Raw genomic sequence first — 19,418 nt, forward strand, 5'->3', positions numbered from 1 at the left:
TTCTCTTGATAATCTAATCATATTCCTTAGTGTCAGTTATCTGTGTAAACTATTTCAAAATCTACATGTCTTGTCTTGATGTATTGCTAACTGGTTGTTTGTGCATCTCGATCTGTGTGCCCCTTTATCTCAAACTCAATCTGTCCTAAATAAAATTTGTTATCTTCTTCCCTTCCAAACTGTTTCTGATGAGGGATTTGCCACATTTCCAGTTACTCGGGTTTTAAGTCATCCTTGACAACTGTTCTCTCCCCCAGATTCATAGCTAACTATTTGTAGAAGCTTTTCAGTTCTGCCTCCAAAATATCTGTGCTGTTTATCCCTTCCTCTACTTTCACAGCCACTGCCCTGGTTCAGATGTAATTATCTTTCATCTTGGGTACTGAGATATGCTTTTCATTCATCCTCTGCTTCTGGCCTCTTCCTCTTATATGCAACCGCTAAAATGACATTCCCAAGGCACAGATTTTCCAAGGCCAGCAAGCACTTATTAATGTGCACTATGTCCTGGGTAGCACATTGAGACATAAAGAAAATGTGAAAATAGGCCATATCTGTTAGGACCTTACATTAAAAAAAAAAAAAAAAGAGAGAGAGAGAGAGCGAGCAAGGCAAATAGATACTTACATATTAAAGCAAATGCATAAATATAAAATATGTAATGATCCACACCACACTTTTGTGCTACTCCATGTTAAGGAAGCACATGAAGAAGGAAAACACTCGTGTTTAAGGTAACTTTGCTCTGGAGTATACACGGTCTTTGTCATTGGTCCTCAGGAATACCTGTACCCCACAAAGCTGGTTGATCCTCCCTGCTCTGTTTTATTTGAACATAAGATTTTCAAGCTCTTATTAAACAATAACCGTCTAAGAGCCTTTCAGAAAGTGTTTTCCCTTGAATTTGGGAGGCTGCCTAAATTGAGACAGACTGCCCTGTTCCCTTATACCTAACTCCAGCAAAATCTCCAAGAAATTTAATAATGATCAAGAGACAAGAAGCTACAATAAGAAATTTCTTCTGCATGACAATTATACAGAAAGTCAGCCTGTTAGCTCATGGGCAGTGGGAAAGGGGACCACAAGCTGGTGACTTTTCAATATAATCAAAAGAGAGCCAGAGACACCTGCAGCCTACTGGGGTTTGTGTCTGGAGACAGGAAAACTCCAAAAGAAAACCCCAGGGTAGTTGTAAATCCAGAATAAAGCACTCAGAATCTTCACAGAACCACAGTGACTGGTGGGAGCTCATGACTACCAGGATGTCTTGGGGGTTCATAGTCCCTTTCACCCTGTTCTGAGATACAGAGAAGAACTAATGGTTACAAGCTATATATAAACCTTAAGGATCCTGGGGGGTCTAGCTCTGGGACTGAGGGTGCTACTAGAGATCTTCTCAGAGAAGAAGAGAATAACTCTAAGAATTGTATGTAGAAATTAAATGGACAAGTAGATTTTCTGTATGATTACCTAGAAGAAATGAAGCAAAACATAAAGAATGAACACACAGAGGAGTGATCACACAGAATAGTCCCATGTAGCAGCTTAAATCACAAGATTAAAAAAAAAAGAGAAGAAAATGTAAGAAATATGATCCCAGGAAAACCTGACCTGAAATACAGATCAAGGAGAGATAATTTAAGAATTATCAGATTCCATGAATACCAGTGTTTTTTTAAGGCAAGAAAACACTTTTAAGAAATCATGAGTGAACACTATTTAGATCTATTAAAAACAAAAAGTAAAGTGAAAGTAGAAAGAATTTATCCTTTCCTGTGAAAGAAACACCAAAAGGAAGTCTCAAGAATGTCATAGCCAAAATTTAGAACTCCAACATCCAAAGAAAATAAAGCTACAATTCATATACAGAAATAAGCAGTTGAAGTACAAGGAACTGCAATCAGAATCACACATCATGGCAGATACTACCAAAAATGAGCTAAGATCTTTGACTACAGTTTTCCAAAAGGCAAAAGATAAAACTTTGCAACCAAAAAGTCTAATATCCTACAGGCAAAACAATGAATTTCTAATGGAATAGAGGTCTTTTTTGCATGTCTGATAAAAACACCAAAGATGAGTGGAGCTTTGAAATACAAATACAAGTTCAGAAAAAAACAAGATAGATAATTTTATTTAAGCAATTAGAAGGGGCTAAACGATGATGCGCGCTGCTAACATTCTAAGAAGGAGAAAGTAAAGAAGTTTCCCTTCATAACCACTAATGTCTTCAAAGAATAATGAAGGAAGTAAAAAAGAAAAACAGAAGACAGGGGGAAAGGGCACTTTTTTCTAGGGAGCTCTAAGGAGAGAAAAAGAGGAAGTATGAACAGAAGAAGGTAGGGGAACTTCCCATTTCTCAAAATTTGTATGCATGAAAAGACAAGTATACAAATACAGAGAAAAAGGTAAGGGAAGCAGATGTTAGTTGAGCTTTACCCTTATCTGAAAGGAGATTTAAACACACACACACACATCCATACACACAGATGCCCCCTTTTTTGATATCTTAAGTGTAAAATAGAAAAATTAATACATTGAAAAAGTATTACCTCTTAATGTTAGAAGAATTCCCTTTAAACTAGAAAACTGCTAAGGTTATATAGACTCTCTTGGCACCCAGACCAGCCCAGCTAGCAATTCAGTCACCTGAATGTTGGGTCTAGTCAGAATAGAGAGAAACTTACATTCTAACGTAGAACACAGTGTGTAAGTAAATAAGCACATGTAAATTCTATTCAGAATAGGTGATAACAAGACATAGACATACACCCATATGTACGTTTGTGTAACATATATACACATATGTGTGTGCATGTACATATATATAGACGTCTGTATGTGTAATTACATGCAAATACACTAATTACACATAAAGAGAATATATACAAAGAAGTTAAATAGATGAATTAGAGAGAGAGGCTCCAGCCTTTAGGGATCCTCCTCCAGAGAATGGCATTTAACGAAGATCCCCAGGAAGCCAGAGGTTCTGGGAGGTGTCAGAGAAGAAAGGAGAAGAGAGAAGAGAACACGCTTAGCCAGAGGGGACAGCCGGAGAAGGTAAAGCCTTGTGTGTCAGGACCTGCAAGGTGACCTTTGTGGTTGGGCTAGAGGTGACAGAGACAGTGATATGGAACAGGGCTGTGTAAACTTTCCACTCACTCCCTTTTTTGCCCAAGAACTTTTTATGTGACTCCAGGTATATAGATATATAAAATACATATACAACTAAAACATTTTCTGATAATAAATCATAATTTCTTGACCCCAGTTTAAGAAACTTTGATATTGAAGATGGGAAAGGAAGCAAAGCCCAAATTATAAGAGTTTTAAATGATCTAAGGAGCTTATATTCAATTCTAAAGGTAACAGACACTGGAGTGTGAAGGGCTAACATAGTCATAGCTACCCTTCAGGACATGACTTTCAGCTCTGGACAACAAGTATTGTGTTAGGGAGAAGCTTGAATTGGAGAGACCAAGGAGGAGGCTAATACTGAAATCCAGGGGAGAAATAGTAGCTGTGTACATGGAAAGAAGGTGATGTATGTGAGAGATGTGGAGGTAGAAGTAAGATTTGACAACTGACTCGTATAAAGTAGTCAATGATGCTGTTAAGGTTGTAAACAATGGATGGCTTTAAAGATGACATACCCTCATCAAGGATAAGGGAATATCCTTGGGGTCACTTTTGGGAGAAAGGTAGCAAGTTCTCTTTCAGACATGTTGAGTGTGAAGTGGCCATGGGTATCAGATTTCAGAATTGTAATAGGCAATTGGTAATGTGGGACTGACTGGAGCTCAGGAGAAAGTCAAAGGCTCGACATATAGATCTGATAATTGCCTTCAGAGAGATGATAATCGAACCTTTGGAAGCTGATGAGATAATAAAGTGAGATAGCTGTGTGCCCTTTGTTTTAGAAAAGTTCCCTGTGATATCATGGGTGATGTCTTGACTGGTCCATGAATTTGATTGAAGTGAGGCAGAGCTGCACTAAGTGGTCGCCCTCACTCTCTCTTCCCGAGTTGCTGAAGTCCAGTGATAGGACAGAAGCACCCAGGAGGCAGTGGGTGACCTTGGCAGCTCTAAGCACTCTGCAGCCCCTGCTATTTAGAACAAATTGTTCTTCCCATTCCACTAGCAAAAGTCCTTATCTGCTTGACCAGACGTCCTCTAACTCACTAGCAGGTTAGACTCAGTCTGGTTGAGTCTGTCTGCCCAGGCAGCTTACCTACTACTTCTTGGAGCATCAGACTAGAATTGACTGAATCAGGTAGAAACCAAAGGTGGATGAGCAGTCCTTCAAAGGAATTGGCAGATCATCACACTAGAAGTGTTAGACCTGAACACTTCATATACCCCAGCCATGGGAGAACACGTAGAGAAAAAAGAGAGAGTCCAGGACTAAGAGGATACCTGCCACATGTCGGTTCTGATATGAAGATCCACAAAGAATGAAAAGAAGACATCAAATGAGTAGGAAAGAGCAGTGTGACAAAAAACCAAAGAGAAAATTTTTAGGAGGGGAAGGTAGTTACTGGCTAGAGATACCCTGCTCTGAAATCTTGAATGACTTCCCATTACCTTTAGGATAAAATAAAAACTCTTTAGAGCACCAGCCCTGAAATCAGGAGGACCTGAGTTCAAATCTGGCCTTAGACACTTAACACTTCCTAGCTGTGTGACCCTGGGCAAGTCACTTAACCCCAATTGCCTCAGGGGAACAACAAAAAAAACCTTCAATCAATCACTCAAACCCTAGTGAAGACACTGTGACTTCCACTTAATTAGACTTAGACATATTACACCCCCGCCTTCTTCACATAGCTGCATCCAGGCTACTTAACCTTTTCCAAGTACAACTTGGCATCTCTTTTTCTCCATACCTATGCCTGAGGTGCACTCTTCTTTTGCTTTTTTGTCCCTTTCTTTTAGAATCCTTTATTTCCTTAAAGAATCAGCCCAGGCCTTTCTTCATCCTCCCAATTGTCAGTTCCCTGAAATGACCCTATCTTTTCTTATTTCTGTACATGTCACATTTCCCTCAATAAAATTTAGGAAATTCCTTAAGGGTAGTGCTTCTCCCAAGTACAGAACACAGCTACCTAAATTAGATCTCCTGGAAGTGGAGAAAATGCACAGAAAATAATATCACAATGTACAGTATGTATTTATATATACACTAAATATACCAAGTTATAGACTCTATTGGGACTTTATACAAGTCAGATTGAGGGAATGGCAAGAAATGATCTATACACTCAAGATAATATGGTATTAATAGAATACTTTTGTTTTTTATTTACACAGGAGTGAGGTTAGAGGTAAATCTAAAAAGACTTAAGTCTTGTAGTTGAACTTCAGTAGATAGGAAGCATATGCTTTCTGCTGTTGTTTGTCCTTTGTTCTTGAAGAAGATTCTGACATCAGAGAGGTGATTCCATGACATGAAAGTGAATTGGGTTGAAGTGAGGGAAGGCTAGACAACAGCATCTGCTTCACTTTCTCCTCCAGAGCCATCTAGGTCCAGTGATCAGATGTAGATCAAGAGGACTGGGAATGGGCCTGGATTCAGTGGGTCTTTTTAAGCTAAGGTCATCAACAGGCCACACCCATTCAGTGATTAAGTCTACATAAGAAATGAGATTAAAAAAAAAAGTAAAAAAAAAATCAATCAAGGAAGGGAACACCCTCAGGGTTTCCAACTAAAAGAAAAATATTTGCTATTTATGTTCACTTTGAGCCAGTCAGGGCCCAAAGATAAGTGGGGCTTAGCCTTGGAGTTTTTGAAATAAATCTAGAAGGTAAGCCCAAGCTGTATTGAGAGATTTCAGCATTCCAAAAAAATTTTACTTTCCTTTGGATAGAACACCCGCAGGTAAAGACATGGTACCCTATGTAGAAAGGAAGGAAGGAAGAGAGAAAGAGGGAGGAAAGGAAGGATGGAAGGAAGAGAGGAACTGTGCTGCCCAATTGACCAGTCCATTTAGGTCCCCATTGGAGCAGTTGTTTGCCCTTCATTCTTGAAGAGGGCCATGACTTCAGGGAGGTTATGTCACGACATGTGAGTTGAATTTAAGTGTGGGTGAGCTGTGCAAAGTCACCTGCCTTGCTTTTTCCTCTGGAGCCAGCTGGGTTCAAAGGGCAGACACTTACTAGCTGTGTGACTTTGGGCAAGTCACTTAATGTCTGCTTGCCTCAGTTAACTCGTGTGTAAAATGAGTTGGAGAAGGAAGTGGCAAACCAGTGCAGTATGTTTTCCTGTGCTGGGAAGCTTAATCAATTTAGAAGCTCTTATGTAGCAAATTAGCTTTGGGTGTAGAAGGCTACAGAGAAATATATAAATTGGCAAGTATCCCTTCATCTGCTATGTTAAATGGAGTTTGGCAATTCATTACAACTAAAATCACTATAACATTGTGACAGCAACTAGGAGGCACTGTCATGCACTAAGTTCCAGGCCTAGAGTCAGGAAAACCCGAGCTCAGATCTGGCCTCAGATACATACAAGCTATGTGATGCTGGACAAGTCACTTAATTTCTGTAGAATGGGGATAATAGTAGCACTTCCCAGGGTTGTTGCAAGGATAGTGCTTAGCGCAGTGCCTGGCATGTAGTAATTACTTTATAAATGTTAACTATTATTATTTCCTTCTATAGGAAGCATTTCCCAAGCCCTCTTACTTCTAGAGTTTTCCTTACACACATGCACACGTGTATAGGTGTGTGTGTGTGTGATGTAGATGAATCTTCTTTAGAGAGCAAGAAAGAGAGAACTTAGTTGTATTTGTTTGCTTATCTCCCCCATTAAATTTTTAGCTTCTTCGAGGCAAGAACTCTTTGGCTTCTTTTTGTATCCCCAGTACATTGCACAGTGCCTTGAACATACTAGTGCTTAATAAATGTTTATTTACTGACAAACTGGTAATTAGCCTTCAGCCTTCACATGTATACTAACTTGTAATTAAATGCAAGTAACTGTCAAAATTCCAAAACATCAAAACAAAAGTAGAAACTCTTAATGCCAGCTTTGAGAGTAGGTTTGGGAATTAATTCACAGCATTTATGAGTCCAACCATCTTTGGATCATAAACAGTACACTGAGAAGGAAAAGATTGTAATCAAGATTTATTTCATCTAGGTTTTCATCCTTTAAATGGATGCATTTTCATTTTCTGACATATTACTGTCTTGTCATAACTCAGTTTGCCTTAGAACAGAATGAACATAAGGTAGATCTATCTCAAATGTGATGCAGAGGACTTATTTATTAAAGTTAACAAAAGATTTTGATTATAAGACACTTTCATTTATCAGATTCTGCCCAGTAGAATATAAATATAACAGTTCTGCAATGTATTCTCTAACTGTGCCTAAAAATTTTTATGTCCTCTTTGTAAAATCTTCCATGAATTAGACTTATGTTTTTAGTAGTAACAGGTTGCTCAGAATTTATTGTAGATTTCCCAACATTCACTAAGTCCCTTTTATTTTTATTGTCTTTGCCAGTCTTCTCCAAGTTACCTGAAAGAGATCCTTGAACAGCTTCTTGAAGCCATAGCCATAGCTACAAACCCATCAGGACGTCTCATAAGTGAGCTTTTTCAGAAACTTCCTTCAAAAGTGGTGAGTTATAATTGACTTTTTATGTTTGTTGATACAAAAATGTAAGAATCCAAATCCTTTCTGAAGTAAGAAAAAAAAATTATCTTTCAAACCTTGAGAGCAGGGTGAGAGAGAAGCTAGTTCTTCACATTTATTTATTTATTTCCCATCACCAGGTAAGTGAAGAGTAGAAAGAAGGAGCATTCAACAAGATGAGGAGGTGCTTTTCGAACAAGTTAGACATTTTTTAGAGTGTCTTGGATATAATTTAGAAATATGAGCTTTAGAAATAGAACTTTACACTTGCGTAATGAGCTCACTTAAAGAGGCCTTACCCATAATATCTGAGAGTGCAAAAATCTATATGACATCAGGATTCTTATAGAAGGAATAATAAAGAAAAGGAGGCTTTGCTTATTTTCTCAATACTAAAAAGGAAGCAACAGGATTTAAGTATGTAGAGAATTTTTGGTTATTGTTTTTATTGTACTTTTAATGAAAATAGAAGGAAGCATTAGAGAAAACTAAAAGATTACCATAACAGAGAAAGCAATTCCGTGTTCTTTAGACCTGACGAAAGGATCAGGATTGGAAGAGATGTTGGATTATAGGATTTAAGAGTTTGAAAAGCCTTAAAAATTATCAGTCTAAAACCTTCTGCCTTTTCTTCCCCTTCTTGTTGGTTCCTTTATGTTGACTGCCAAAAAAGCTTGCTCAGAGTCTTGACTAGAGAGGTAGGAACTTTGAAGAATAGGCTAGAGCCAGAACTTAAAAGCTTGAGAAGGACAGGAAAGAGCACTACATGAATAGGGGCCATGATCAGATCAGAGATTGGATTTAGGGAAAACTTATTGGAGTCTCCTCTTCCATAGGATTGTATAATATAGGAGGGATTCAGATTGTTGATTTAATTGAATCTACTGACACAGCCAAAAAAGTTCATATAACCTCAATTTTTGTTTTTCTTCCATGTGATTGAAAAGGAATCTCAAGATCTTTTTTTAAATTTCTTAATTCATTTTATAAGTAAAATACATAAAGATAAAAGATGTGTGTGTAGCACAACATAAAGAGATTTCAGTATAAAATCATGAATTTCCAATTCACACTACTTACTTTTTTTGAAATGAAAATTGCACATCTTTTTCAAAGCTACCTTGTTTTTCTTTGCTTCCTTCTAAATTTTGTTTTATTGCATGCTGAATACTTTTTCCCCCTCCTTCCCCATCTCATCCTAGAGAAGCCTACCATTAGACACAAATTTGAATATATGTGTAAAACCATAATAAACATACTTCTGTTTTTCAGTTCTTTATTTGGAGATGAATGGCATATTATTTCAGAGATCCTTTATAGTTGATTTTAGTATTTTCTAACATTCAAAATGATTTAGTTGTTCAAAGTTAGGCTGTTATTATGTATATTATTCTCATTTCTGCTCATTTCATTCTTTGTTGTTTCATGCAAGTCTTTCCATGTATCCTTTTTTTGTCTCTAAATTCTGTTAATTGTGTAATTTTGGTTCATTATTCACATTAGGAAAACATTAAAAGACAGACAGGATTCTAATGAGTGAAGGGCATTTCAAGGACAGGGGATAGCTTAAGAGAAGCCAAGAAGGGCAAGCCTAACGTATTTTGGGGGATGGAGAGGAGGCAGAGAAGAGTGGCCAATTTTCCTGGAACAGGAAGCTCTGGAGGAAGAACAATATCAGACTGGAAAGATTGGGGTAGGGGTAAGGTTGTAGGACTTTGGATAGTAGGCAAAGGTTTGAACCTTATTTGGTAAAAATTAGGGACCCATGGGAAAGTTTTGAGTAGGAGAATGTTGTGAGCAAATCCATGCATGAGAAGGATCAGTAGTGCAACGGATTGAAAGGTGGAGAGAACAGAGATGGGAAAATCTTTTAGGAAGTCATTGTGACAATGGCAGTAATGAGGGCCTCTGAACTAGGATGATAGCAAGAACTAGCATTGGCAGGATCTGATTAGATGTAAGAGGAGATGAGCCTGAGATTACAGACATGGAAACCCAAGTGGATGCAGGTGGCATAGAAAGGGTCAGTAATTGTTTATTGAGTGCTTACTGTATGTTAAGGGATACAGACAGAAAAGCAGGAAAAACATTCTCTGCTCTCAAGGAGCCCACAGTCTAAAGAGGGAGAAAGATGCAGATACCTATTTACAAACCTATATACAGGATGAATTGGATATAATAAAAGGGGGAAATAGGAGGGCCCTGGTGTTATGGTAGATCAGAAAGGATCTTGGGAAAGTGGGGAGATGGAGTGTCTTAGTCCGAATAAGAGCAGAAAATCCAGTGTCCCTGGTGGGTGAGAGGCCTTTCTAAGCCCATAATGTGGGTATTCTCCCAAGGGCTTAGAAAGAAAATGAAGTAGTGAAAAAGTCAGAAATAGACTTTTATTTCTATGGCCTTATTTTTTTCTTTGGTGACTTTGACCATAGAAGATAGTGCTTTGAAACCAAAAACCTTTTTGTTTTGTGAATCATATAGTTAGCCCTACTGATAGTTAACATTTGTCAAATGTTTATTGAGCACAAGGCTATGAAAAGGGCTCCTAGGACTTTGCTCCCAGCAGAGAAGCTAAGATGGGCACAAAGAACTGCAAGAGAAGATTGCTGTAGAATTCAGAGGGACCTTGCCAGCCATGTAGTTCATTTTAAAATGAGGAGATAGGCTTAGACCAGTAAAACAGGCCATATGTCTCTGGTCATTGTTACCCATAAGCCAAAAAGCTCCACTACCCAAGACAGCTAGAGTGGAAACTATTCATTGGAGAGGAATGGCCTTCAAATCTGACCCACAGGGGTCATGGCTTTAAACTCTTGTTTTATGTTCTGGCTTCTCTAGGTTCTTTTTCTAGTTTTTGGTCCAGATCTGTGATTTTATTAGTGTGAGAAATCCCTGACTTTGAAACTTCCCTTCACAATAGCAGTTCTGCAGCTTAGCTGGACCTCAAACTTCAAGTTGCCTTGAAGTCTTCAAGTTCCTCCTTGGGCACAGAGAAGTAAATGATTTGCCCACAGTCATAGTTAGTATGTGTCAGACACAGGATTTGAACCTAAATCATTCTGACCCTAAAACTGACAATGTTTTAAATAAACTTCTTTTTCTGTTATTATTAGATTGGCAATGACTGCATAAACTATAACTGGATTCGTCTATACATATTATCCTTTTCTCATCAAAAGTGCTTAATTCAGCATAGAACTAACAGAAGTCTCTTACCTTTTCTAAAACCTTAAGAATTTGAATAAGAAAAAGAAAATAAATCCATTTTATTCACAATATGTAGCAAGAGAATATACAATCTAAAATTCCTGTAGTTGTCTTCTGTGGATGATTTATTTGTGTCCTTATATTTTAAGTTCTATAATTCTTTGAATTAGGGATTAAAGTATTGAAGTTTTACTACTCATGAAGATCACTGATTCCCTCACTTGGGCAGTGTTCTATGATGGACATTTTATATATATAGTATGTTAAAATTCAAATGTTTTATAGTTTAGTAATGTTCTTTTGAGTTTACCTTCTGATTCTTTGCTCTTTGACATCTCTGGAAACATATGCTCATTTGGTCTCATGGAATAATATTTTCTTTAACTGATGAAGCTTAGTGGAATATGTGTGTTTTTTTTTTCCAGCAATATCCTGACTATTATGCAATAATTAAGGAGCCCATTGATCTTAAGACTATTGCTCAGAAGATACAGGTATGAAGAAGTCTATATACTATATGCACTATAATTCTGAGTAGATCTGCCAGGAGGCTTGTGGAGAATTTGAGGGAAGGAGTATATAATCCCTTAAAAAACATACTAAAAAACAAATGTTTCTGTATATTTGACATCTGTAACATAAACAGATAAGGCAATGTTAACTGATCTACAGCTTTTGAGAAGGCTGTATCTGTTTTCCTCCTCTCCAAAAAATAGGACTTTTTCATTGGCAGAACAAATGCTGCTTTTTGACCAAAGACAAAATCTAGCAGTCATTTCTGACTTAGAAAATTGATTTCTAATATTTCCACATAGTTGGTTAATATTTAGTAATAAGATCAATTACTTATAAATTATTTGGGAGCACAAAATTTTTCACAGTATTTTAAAATACTGCTCAACTTACTATGTCATCAACAGTCAATGCCTGATCTTGAGAAGAGCAATCTCCCTATTCATAATTATCCTGGATTTCTAACATGTATCTCAGAGGAGGATGGCTGTTTTCCATGACCTTGTAAAATTGGCTTGTACCAGAGGCAGCTAGATGGTTCAATGGATAGAGTGTCGGCCCTGGAGTCAGGAGAACCTGAGTTCAAATCCAGCCTCAGACACTTAATACTTTCTAGCTGTGTGACCCTGAGCTAGTTATTTAACCCCAATTGCCTCAGCAAAACAAAACAAAATTTAAAAAGAAAGAATTGGCTTATCCTTTGAAGTATAAAATTTAATTTATCACATGTTATTCCCAGACCTGTATTTTTTTGAATCCTACATCTATTTTCTCATCAAGTCCTGATGTGTCATCCTTCCAAACTATCTTAAATTTGCTATTTCTGTCATCATATTAATCTACACTCTTTCATCTAACACCTGAATTATTGCACATCTTTGTAACTCTAGATTCTTTACAATCCATCTTACATGCTGCTGGGCTAAAACACACCTGTCATGCAGTTCTATTCAAAAATCAAGAGTAATTCTCTGGTATGATGAAAAGAGATGGAGTCAGAAGACCTAGATTTAGGTCTTAGCTTTGCTATTTAGTAGCTTATGACCTTAGTGAATCATTGAGCCTCTCTAAGCCTCAATTTCTTCCTCTGTAAATTTGGAGATAAAAAATTAATTTTACTATCTGCCACCAAAAAAAAGTAGTTATGAGGACTAAGTGAGTATATACAGTATTTGTTAGTCATAAAGTGCTGTACAAATAAGGATTTTAGTATTGTTATTATTACATTTAATGCCTGATCCACAGTAGCCCTTCTCAAGTGCTTCATCATGGCATGGAGAACTGAGTTGCCAAAGGCTTTCTTAGGTGAAGCACAAATTCTTGGTACAGAGCTGGAAAAATCTCAATTATATACATAGAGAAAAAATAGGTGTCTCTTGTCCGTGAACCAGTCAACTTAGTCATGACTCTATTCGAATTTTGATTCCCCAGATGATGTGGAGTTCGTTTTTTGTTTGTTTGTTTTGCCTTAGTTATTCAGGAAACCCATTGACCAAGATGTAGAGGTCTAGGAGAACTAGGGCAGTCTTTTTGTCTTTTCTTTTCGCTCTAGTCTGGCCTCAGTTTATTATCTCTTTATCACCTTTTTTGTCATTACATAGCCTGAGTGATCTCTTGTCTCTAGAAAATACCATCCATTTCTATCTTGGCTTATGAGTGTCTTCCCATTTTCTTATTTCTTGCCTTTCTGACAAAACAACCAATTTGCGTGTTGCTTCATATCGTCTAAAAATTAAATCACCAGGACCGCTAGGTGGTGCAGTGGATAGAGAACCAGCCCTGAAGTCAGGAGGACCCAAGTTCAAATCTGGCCTCAGACACCTAGCACTTCCTAGCTGTGTGACTTTGTGCAAGTCTTAACCCCAATTGCTTCAACAAAAAAGCCAAACAAACAAACAAACAAAAACAAAAAACCCTAAATCACTTTTTGCTTTCAATAATTAAAAACTTACTTAATTGCTAATAGTAACGAGATTAAAAAGAGATTAAATGATTGCATCAGTTAACCTGTTATTGGAATGTTTTTTCCTTTAAAGGTTTGAGCTTCCATTGACGTTTTAAAATATATAGCTAACTTAATTGATTTTAAAATTCTTAATAATTTTGTTTAATAGTTATTGCCTGTTTTGTTGTTTATCTTAGAATGGGAGTTATAAAAGTATCCATGCAATGGCAAAGGATATAGATCTCCTAGCTAAAAATGCCAAAACCTACAATGAACCTGGGTCCCAAGTATTTAAGGTTAGTTTCTAATTGGTGACTGGGATTGGTGGGGGTCTTTTTTATTTCTGATTTTCTGATCATCTACATAGATATGTATGAATGCTATTTGTATATAAATGTGTATGATTACAGATATCTATGTATACATATGTGTATATTCTATACTTATATACCAGTATATACCATACTATGATTATTTGTCCTCTGTTTCTCTGAAAGTGGTTAGTTTCCTCAGGTTCAAATCTTTCCATATTTTTCTAACTTTATCACCTCATCATTTTCTATAACACAGCAATATTCCAACTCTATACTGCCTACTTATTTTAGATAGTATTGATTAATATGGCTAACATATGGGGTAATTTTCCTATTTTTCTCTTTTGATTAAATATGTTTTAGCCTTAACTTTGAGATCACGATTATTATCCCTGTTGTTTTACATAATACATTCTATTCCTGATTTTTATTTCCAATCTCTTCTAATTCTTTCACTTCTACCTGCTACAGTGACCACCTATTACTTAAACTAGACTTATTTTTAAAATTTTATTTGCTAATAGAAATTTCATGTTCTTATATGACTTTAATTATCTTCTTTTAAGAAAAGTTTTATTGTGCCATTTCCCATTTACCTCCCTCCAAACCAGACCTTCCCTTGTGATATGGAAAAACAAAAACATCTAAGAGAGGTCATATTTGACTATTTGGACCTGAAATCAGGAAGACCTGAATTCAAATCCAGCCAATAGATATTAGTTGTGTAACACTAATCAGATCACTTAACCTGTCTCAGTTTCCTCATTTGTTAAATGGGAATAACTTACCAGGGTTATTGTGAAAATAAATTGAGATAATATTTAAGTGCTTTGTAAGCTTAAAACCATATAAATGCTGCCTATTAAGCAACAATAGTATCTTAGTGGCCCTCCACACCACTGCCTTGAATCAAGAACTTGGCTTCAATTTTCATAATTTAATTGTAAGACAAGGAAAAATATTTTGTGTCTAAAATGAGTTGTTAGAACTTTGAGGTACTACTACACACCTCTCAGATTGACTAAGGTGACAGGAAAAGATAATGACGAATGTTGGAGGACATGTAGGAAAACTGGAACACTGATGCATTATTGGTGGAACTGTAAACGGATCCAGCTATTCTGCAGAGCATTTTGGAATTATGCTCAAAAAGTTATCAAACTGTGCTTACCCTTTGAACCAGCACTGTTTCTATTGGGCCTGCATCCCAAAGAGATCTTAAAGAAGGGAAAGGGACCCACATGTGCAAAAAGGTTTCTAGCAGCTCTTTTTGTAGTGGCCAGAAACTGGAAACTGAGTGGATGCCCATCTGAGTTGGAGAATGGCTGAACAAATTATGACATGTGAATGTTATAGAATATTATTGTTCTGTAAGAAATGATCAACAGGATGATTTCATAGAGGCCTGGAGAGACTTACATGAATTGATGTTAAGTGAAGTGAGCAGAACCAAGAGATCATTATACACGGCAACGGCAAGATTATACGATGATCAATTTTGATGAACGTGGCTCTTTTCAACAATGAGATGACTGATGCCACTTCTAATGATCTTGTGATGAAGAGAGCCATCTACACCCAGAGACAGAACTGTGGGAACTGAGTGTGGATCACAACATAGCATTTTTACTTCTTTTGTTGTTGTTTACTTGAATTTTATTTTCTTTCTCCTTTTTCTTCCTTTTTCTTGTGCAGCAAGATAATTATATAAATATGTATGCCTATATTCAATTTACATATACTTTTACCATATTTAACATATATTGGATTATTTGCCATCTAGGGGAGGGGGGGAGAGGAAAGGGGAGAGGGAATTGGAACACAAGATTTTGCAAGAGTCAATGTTGAAAAATTATTCTTGCCTAGATTTTGAAAATAAAAAGCTTCAATTAAAAAGAAATTTAAAAAAAATTTTTTTAAACCATTACATTGAATTCCCAATCCCTATATTTATGCCCACCTGCATTTTTGATTTCCTTCACAAGCTAATTGTACAACATTTCAGAGTCTGATTCTTTTTGTACAGCAAAATAACGAACGGTTTGGTCATGTATACTTATTGTGTATCTAATTTATATTTTAATATATTTAACATCTACTGATCATCCTGGCATCTGGAGGAGGGGGCGTGGGGTAAGAGGTGAAAAATTGGAACAAGAAGTTTGGTTGGCAATTGTTAATGCTGTAAAGTTACCCATACATATAACCTGTAAATAAAAGGCTATTAAATAAAAAAATAAAAATAAAATAAATAAATAAATTTTAAAAAAAAATTTTTTAATCAGTTGTTAGTTTGGATTTTAGATTTTGAAGCTAATAGATTATAATTGGTCTTAAGCCTGCTGACACTTATAAACTCCAAATGGAAAAGCCCCATAAGTTTCCAAGTATCGCTCATTGCATTAGCTTGCTTTTCTTTCCATTTATCATCAGTGCTTTACTTTTTATTTAATTTGACAAACTTTTGGTGACAGATTCAGGAAAATTTATGTAGCTTTGTGAAGGCTTGAAGGTATCAGGCGCCTTATAAAAACAATGAGAAATATTAGTTTGAGTATGTTTGGAAGGTGGTTTTTCATGTAGCATGTGCTGTAGAAAAAGAAATGAGATTTTATTTTACTTTTTTAAAATTGTATTCACTTACTGAACCAAATAATTTTTATTTTAACAGGATGCAAATTCAATTAAAAAAATATTTCATTTGAAAAAGGCAGAAATTGAACATGTTGAAATGGCCAAGTCAAGCCTTCGAATAAGGTGAGTAAAAGGTTTTTCCTTGGTACATGGGGTTTATTTGAGTCTTAGATTTTTATAATCTGGTATGTTTACCTTTCAGGAAAAATAATACTTTAAAAAAAAAACCCATAGTATTCAAATTTCATTTCATAATTGTAAAATTAATCATGGGATTTGGATGGAGTTCCACATAACTTTCCCATAGTCCCTTCTTCTGCGGAGACATTATTATAATTTCGATTAGAGTTCTACCTTTGACACTCAGTATCTTTCCAGTGGCACTTCCCATTGTTCTATATTTCTGTCACCATCTCTTTACAGTTTCTTTTGGGGGGAAGGGGAAGTTACTAGCAAAAAGATTGCCAGTTTGTATTATTAACCCATTCCTGTTAAACCAAGTCTAGGAAGGTATGAGGAGAGAATTCACTCTCACTCAGCTATTCACTAGTTTGGTAAGCTTAGATGACCAAGTCTGTTTCTTCATCTAAAATTAGAAAGTTGAAATAGATTGTTTTGAAGGGCCTTTCTCATTCTACGTTCTGGTTTCTCATCTGCCCACCTTGATTCTTGTCACTGATTTCTTGTTTGCCGAGTGTCATGATTTCTTTATTGTATCACTTGGGACTTGGGCCTCTCAGTTGTCTCATTTCTGAACAGGACTCCATCCAATTTGGCTGCAGCCAAGCTGACAGGTTCTTCACAGGGTAAGGGCAGCCTTAGTGAAGAGAGAAATCCTACCAGCAAATATTATCGGTAAGAGAAATAATTGAGCATTGCACATTGGTTGCAAAATCTCAATAGCTTTGCCTGATACTATTTTGAAGTAGAATCATTGCTGCTGTTAGAACTTTTTGAGAATACATATGTAACTTCTTTTTAAAGTACATATAATACTAAATAGAAATAACTGACAGCAACAAGGAAATTGCATGCTGTATAATTGTGACCAATCTTGGCTGTATCGAAACATTAAAATATTATAACTTCTTCATTGTGGAGGTTGGCAAAAAGGTATTTGGAATGTTATGTATATTGTCAAACATTGTCAACATGTTGGTTTGATTTGCTGTATTATTTTTTAATTTTTAAATCCTAATTATAAAGGATAGCTAATTGAGTAGGAGAGGGGTAAAAATATATATATTTAAAAATTATATATAAAAGCAAAAGCATTGTTAATCCTTCCATGGCTTAAATTACTGACTTCTCAGAAAACAGATCATGATTAGAATATTCCAAATTTAGACTCTTCAATTAGGATTTTTATGATAAATGCCTTAAGACTTTTAGTTACTCTCCTTCATTGATATTATTATTCTATTGTCTTAGTTGTAACTGATTTCTATAACTCCAGTTGATTATTTTTTGGCCGAGATTCTGGAGTCATTTTACCATTTCTTTCTCCACCTCGTTCTACAAATGAGAATTCTGAGGCAAACAGGGTTAAGTGACTTGCTTAGGGTCACACAGCTAGTAAATATCTGAGGCCAGGCCTCAGGAAGTTGCATCTTCCTGGCTTTAGCCTTGGCACTCTATCCACTGTGCCACCTAACTGCCCTTCAGTGATACTACAGAGCTGAAATTTGTTGGCTTTCACATAGTAGCAAGTTATTACTATGCACTACAGGTATCTCTGGAAAAAATTTATTATATACTATATAATTTTATTTTTTTACAGTCGTTTATGCTATAGATTTTTTTATAGTCCTTTATACTGTCAATAAGGATATTTCTCTAATACCTTCATTTCAATCAAAAAAATTGCTGTTTGTGAAAATGACAAGGCTTTTTAAAAAGCATATGGTTTACAAGTTTAATAGGATAAACAGAAGATAACCATTTCAAATTCTTAGCATCCTAATTCCTAATTTTTCTTAATGAGTTAAGTGTTGAGCACCTACTATGTTCTTGTGGGGAATATAAATACAAAAAAAGAAAAAAGAAAAATTCTCATTCACAGTAAGCTTGCATTTTAATAAGAAAACAAATACATAATAAAATACTTACAGCATAAAGTTTTCAAATAAAAACATTTAAAAAGTAATTCAATGTAAATTATTTTGGGAGAAAAGGATTTGGGGGGATCGGGAAATGCTGCATGCAAACCAAAGATGAGCTTTTTAAAACATACTTTTTACATACCTAACTGTGTGAAGAAGAAATGAAAACCTTAAAGCTTTAAGACCCATACAGTATCTTAAAGGAAGAGAAAGACTTTGTTCCTTCTTGTTTTTGATATATTCTCTAGATCAGCATGATTTAACATTGATAAATGCATGTCTTTGGTTATTTTCTCAAGCATTAATGATTTTGTTCTGTTTCAGAGAGTTTTTTTTTTTTTTTTTTTTATCTTGGTCTCCACCTGTTATTTGATTAGTATGAGAAATTCCCAGTGGGGAATTCCATGCAGATTTGCAGCTGTTCTCTACATATACTCTTTAGAGAATTGCCTTAAGCACTAAGCTGTTAAGTGACTTGTCCACTTCTAGTGTTAATACATATCAGTCAACTTAAATCCAAGCCTTCCTGCCTTTGAGTTCAGCCCTTTATTCATTACACCATGATACTTTTTTTAAATGTTTATTTTGAATTAGAAAAAAAAAAAAGAAAAGAAAAAGCCTGATGGTTAAGAGAAAAAAAAATTTCTAAGAAGCCACTAAGAACTAGCCAGTAACCAAAAGAGATCTAATGACAAAAGGAAATAAACTTTAAGATAATGTGCACAGTTGGGCTAATAAGATCCCAGAGGAATGGCCATTTTACCCAGTGAGTAATTATGATACACTTATAGCCAGGTTCTTAAAGTGTTACTGTCTTGTACTAGAAAGAAGACAGTTGTCAAGTTTGTATGACCTATTGAAGGTTCTTCCAAGCCCTTTCTGTTCTGTATTGTCAGTGATTTCTATCACCAGTACCTAATCAGAATAAATCCATGCTAAAAAATTGTATATCTTCCCAGCTTTGATTGTAGTTCTTACAATTTGTCCTTTTTTAGTCATGTTCGACTCTTCATAATCCCATTTGGGTTTTACTTGACAAAGTTGCTGGAGTGGTTTGCCATGTCC

The 19,418-nt window shown here is 35.9% G+C and overlaps 1 protein-coding gene across 33 annotated transcripts in view; it reads left to right on the forward strand.

Moving 5' to 3' along the window:
- Nucleotides 1-19,418, forward strand: part of PBRM1 (polybromo 1) — a 123,060-nt gene that overhangs the window by 14,098 nt on the left and 89,544 nt on the right. For 29 of the 33 annotated variants that reach the window (XM_031957569.1, XM_031957611.1, XM_031957615.1 and 26 more), the window contains 5 exons: nt 7,510-7,626; nt 11,271-11,339; nt 13,501-13,599; nt 16,289-16,374; nt 17,011-17,106. In XM_031957569.1, coding sequence (XP_031813429.1) covers nt 7,510-7,626; nt 11,271-11,339; nt 13,501-13,599; nt 16,289-16,374; nt 17,011-17,106 — 467 coding nt within the window. The remainder of the gene's footprint in view (nt 1-7,509; nt 7,627-11,270; nt 11,340-13,500; nt 13,600-16,288; nt 16,375-17,010; nt 17,107-19,418) is intronic. The other 4 variants (XM_031957669.1, XM_031957728.1, XM_031957770.1 and 1 more) reach the window with 1 other exon arrangement.

The sequence above is a fragment of the Sarcophilus harrisii genome, chromosome 1 (genome assembly GCF_902635505.1).
Source record: "Sarcophilus harrisii chromosome 1, mSarHar1.11, whole genome shotgun sequence".
Taxonomy (NCBI): domain Eukaryota; kingdom Metazoa; phylum Chordata; class Mammalia; order Dasyuromorphia; family Dasyuridae; genus Sarcophilus; species Sarcophilus harrisii.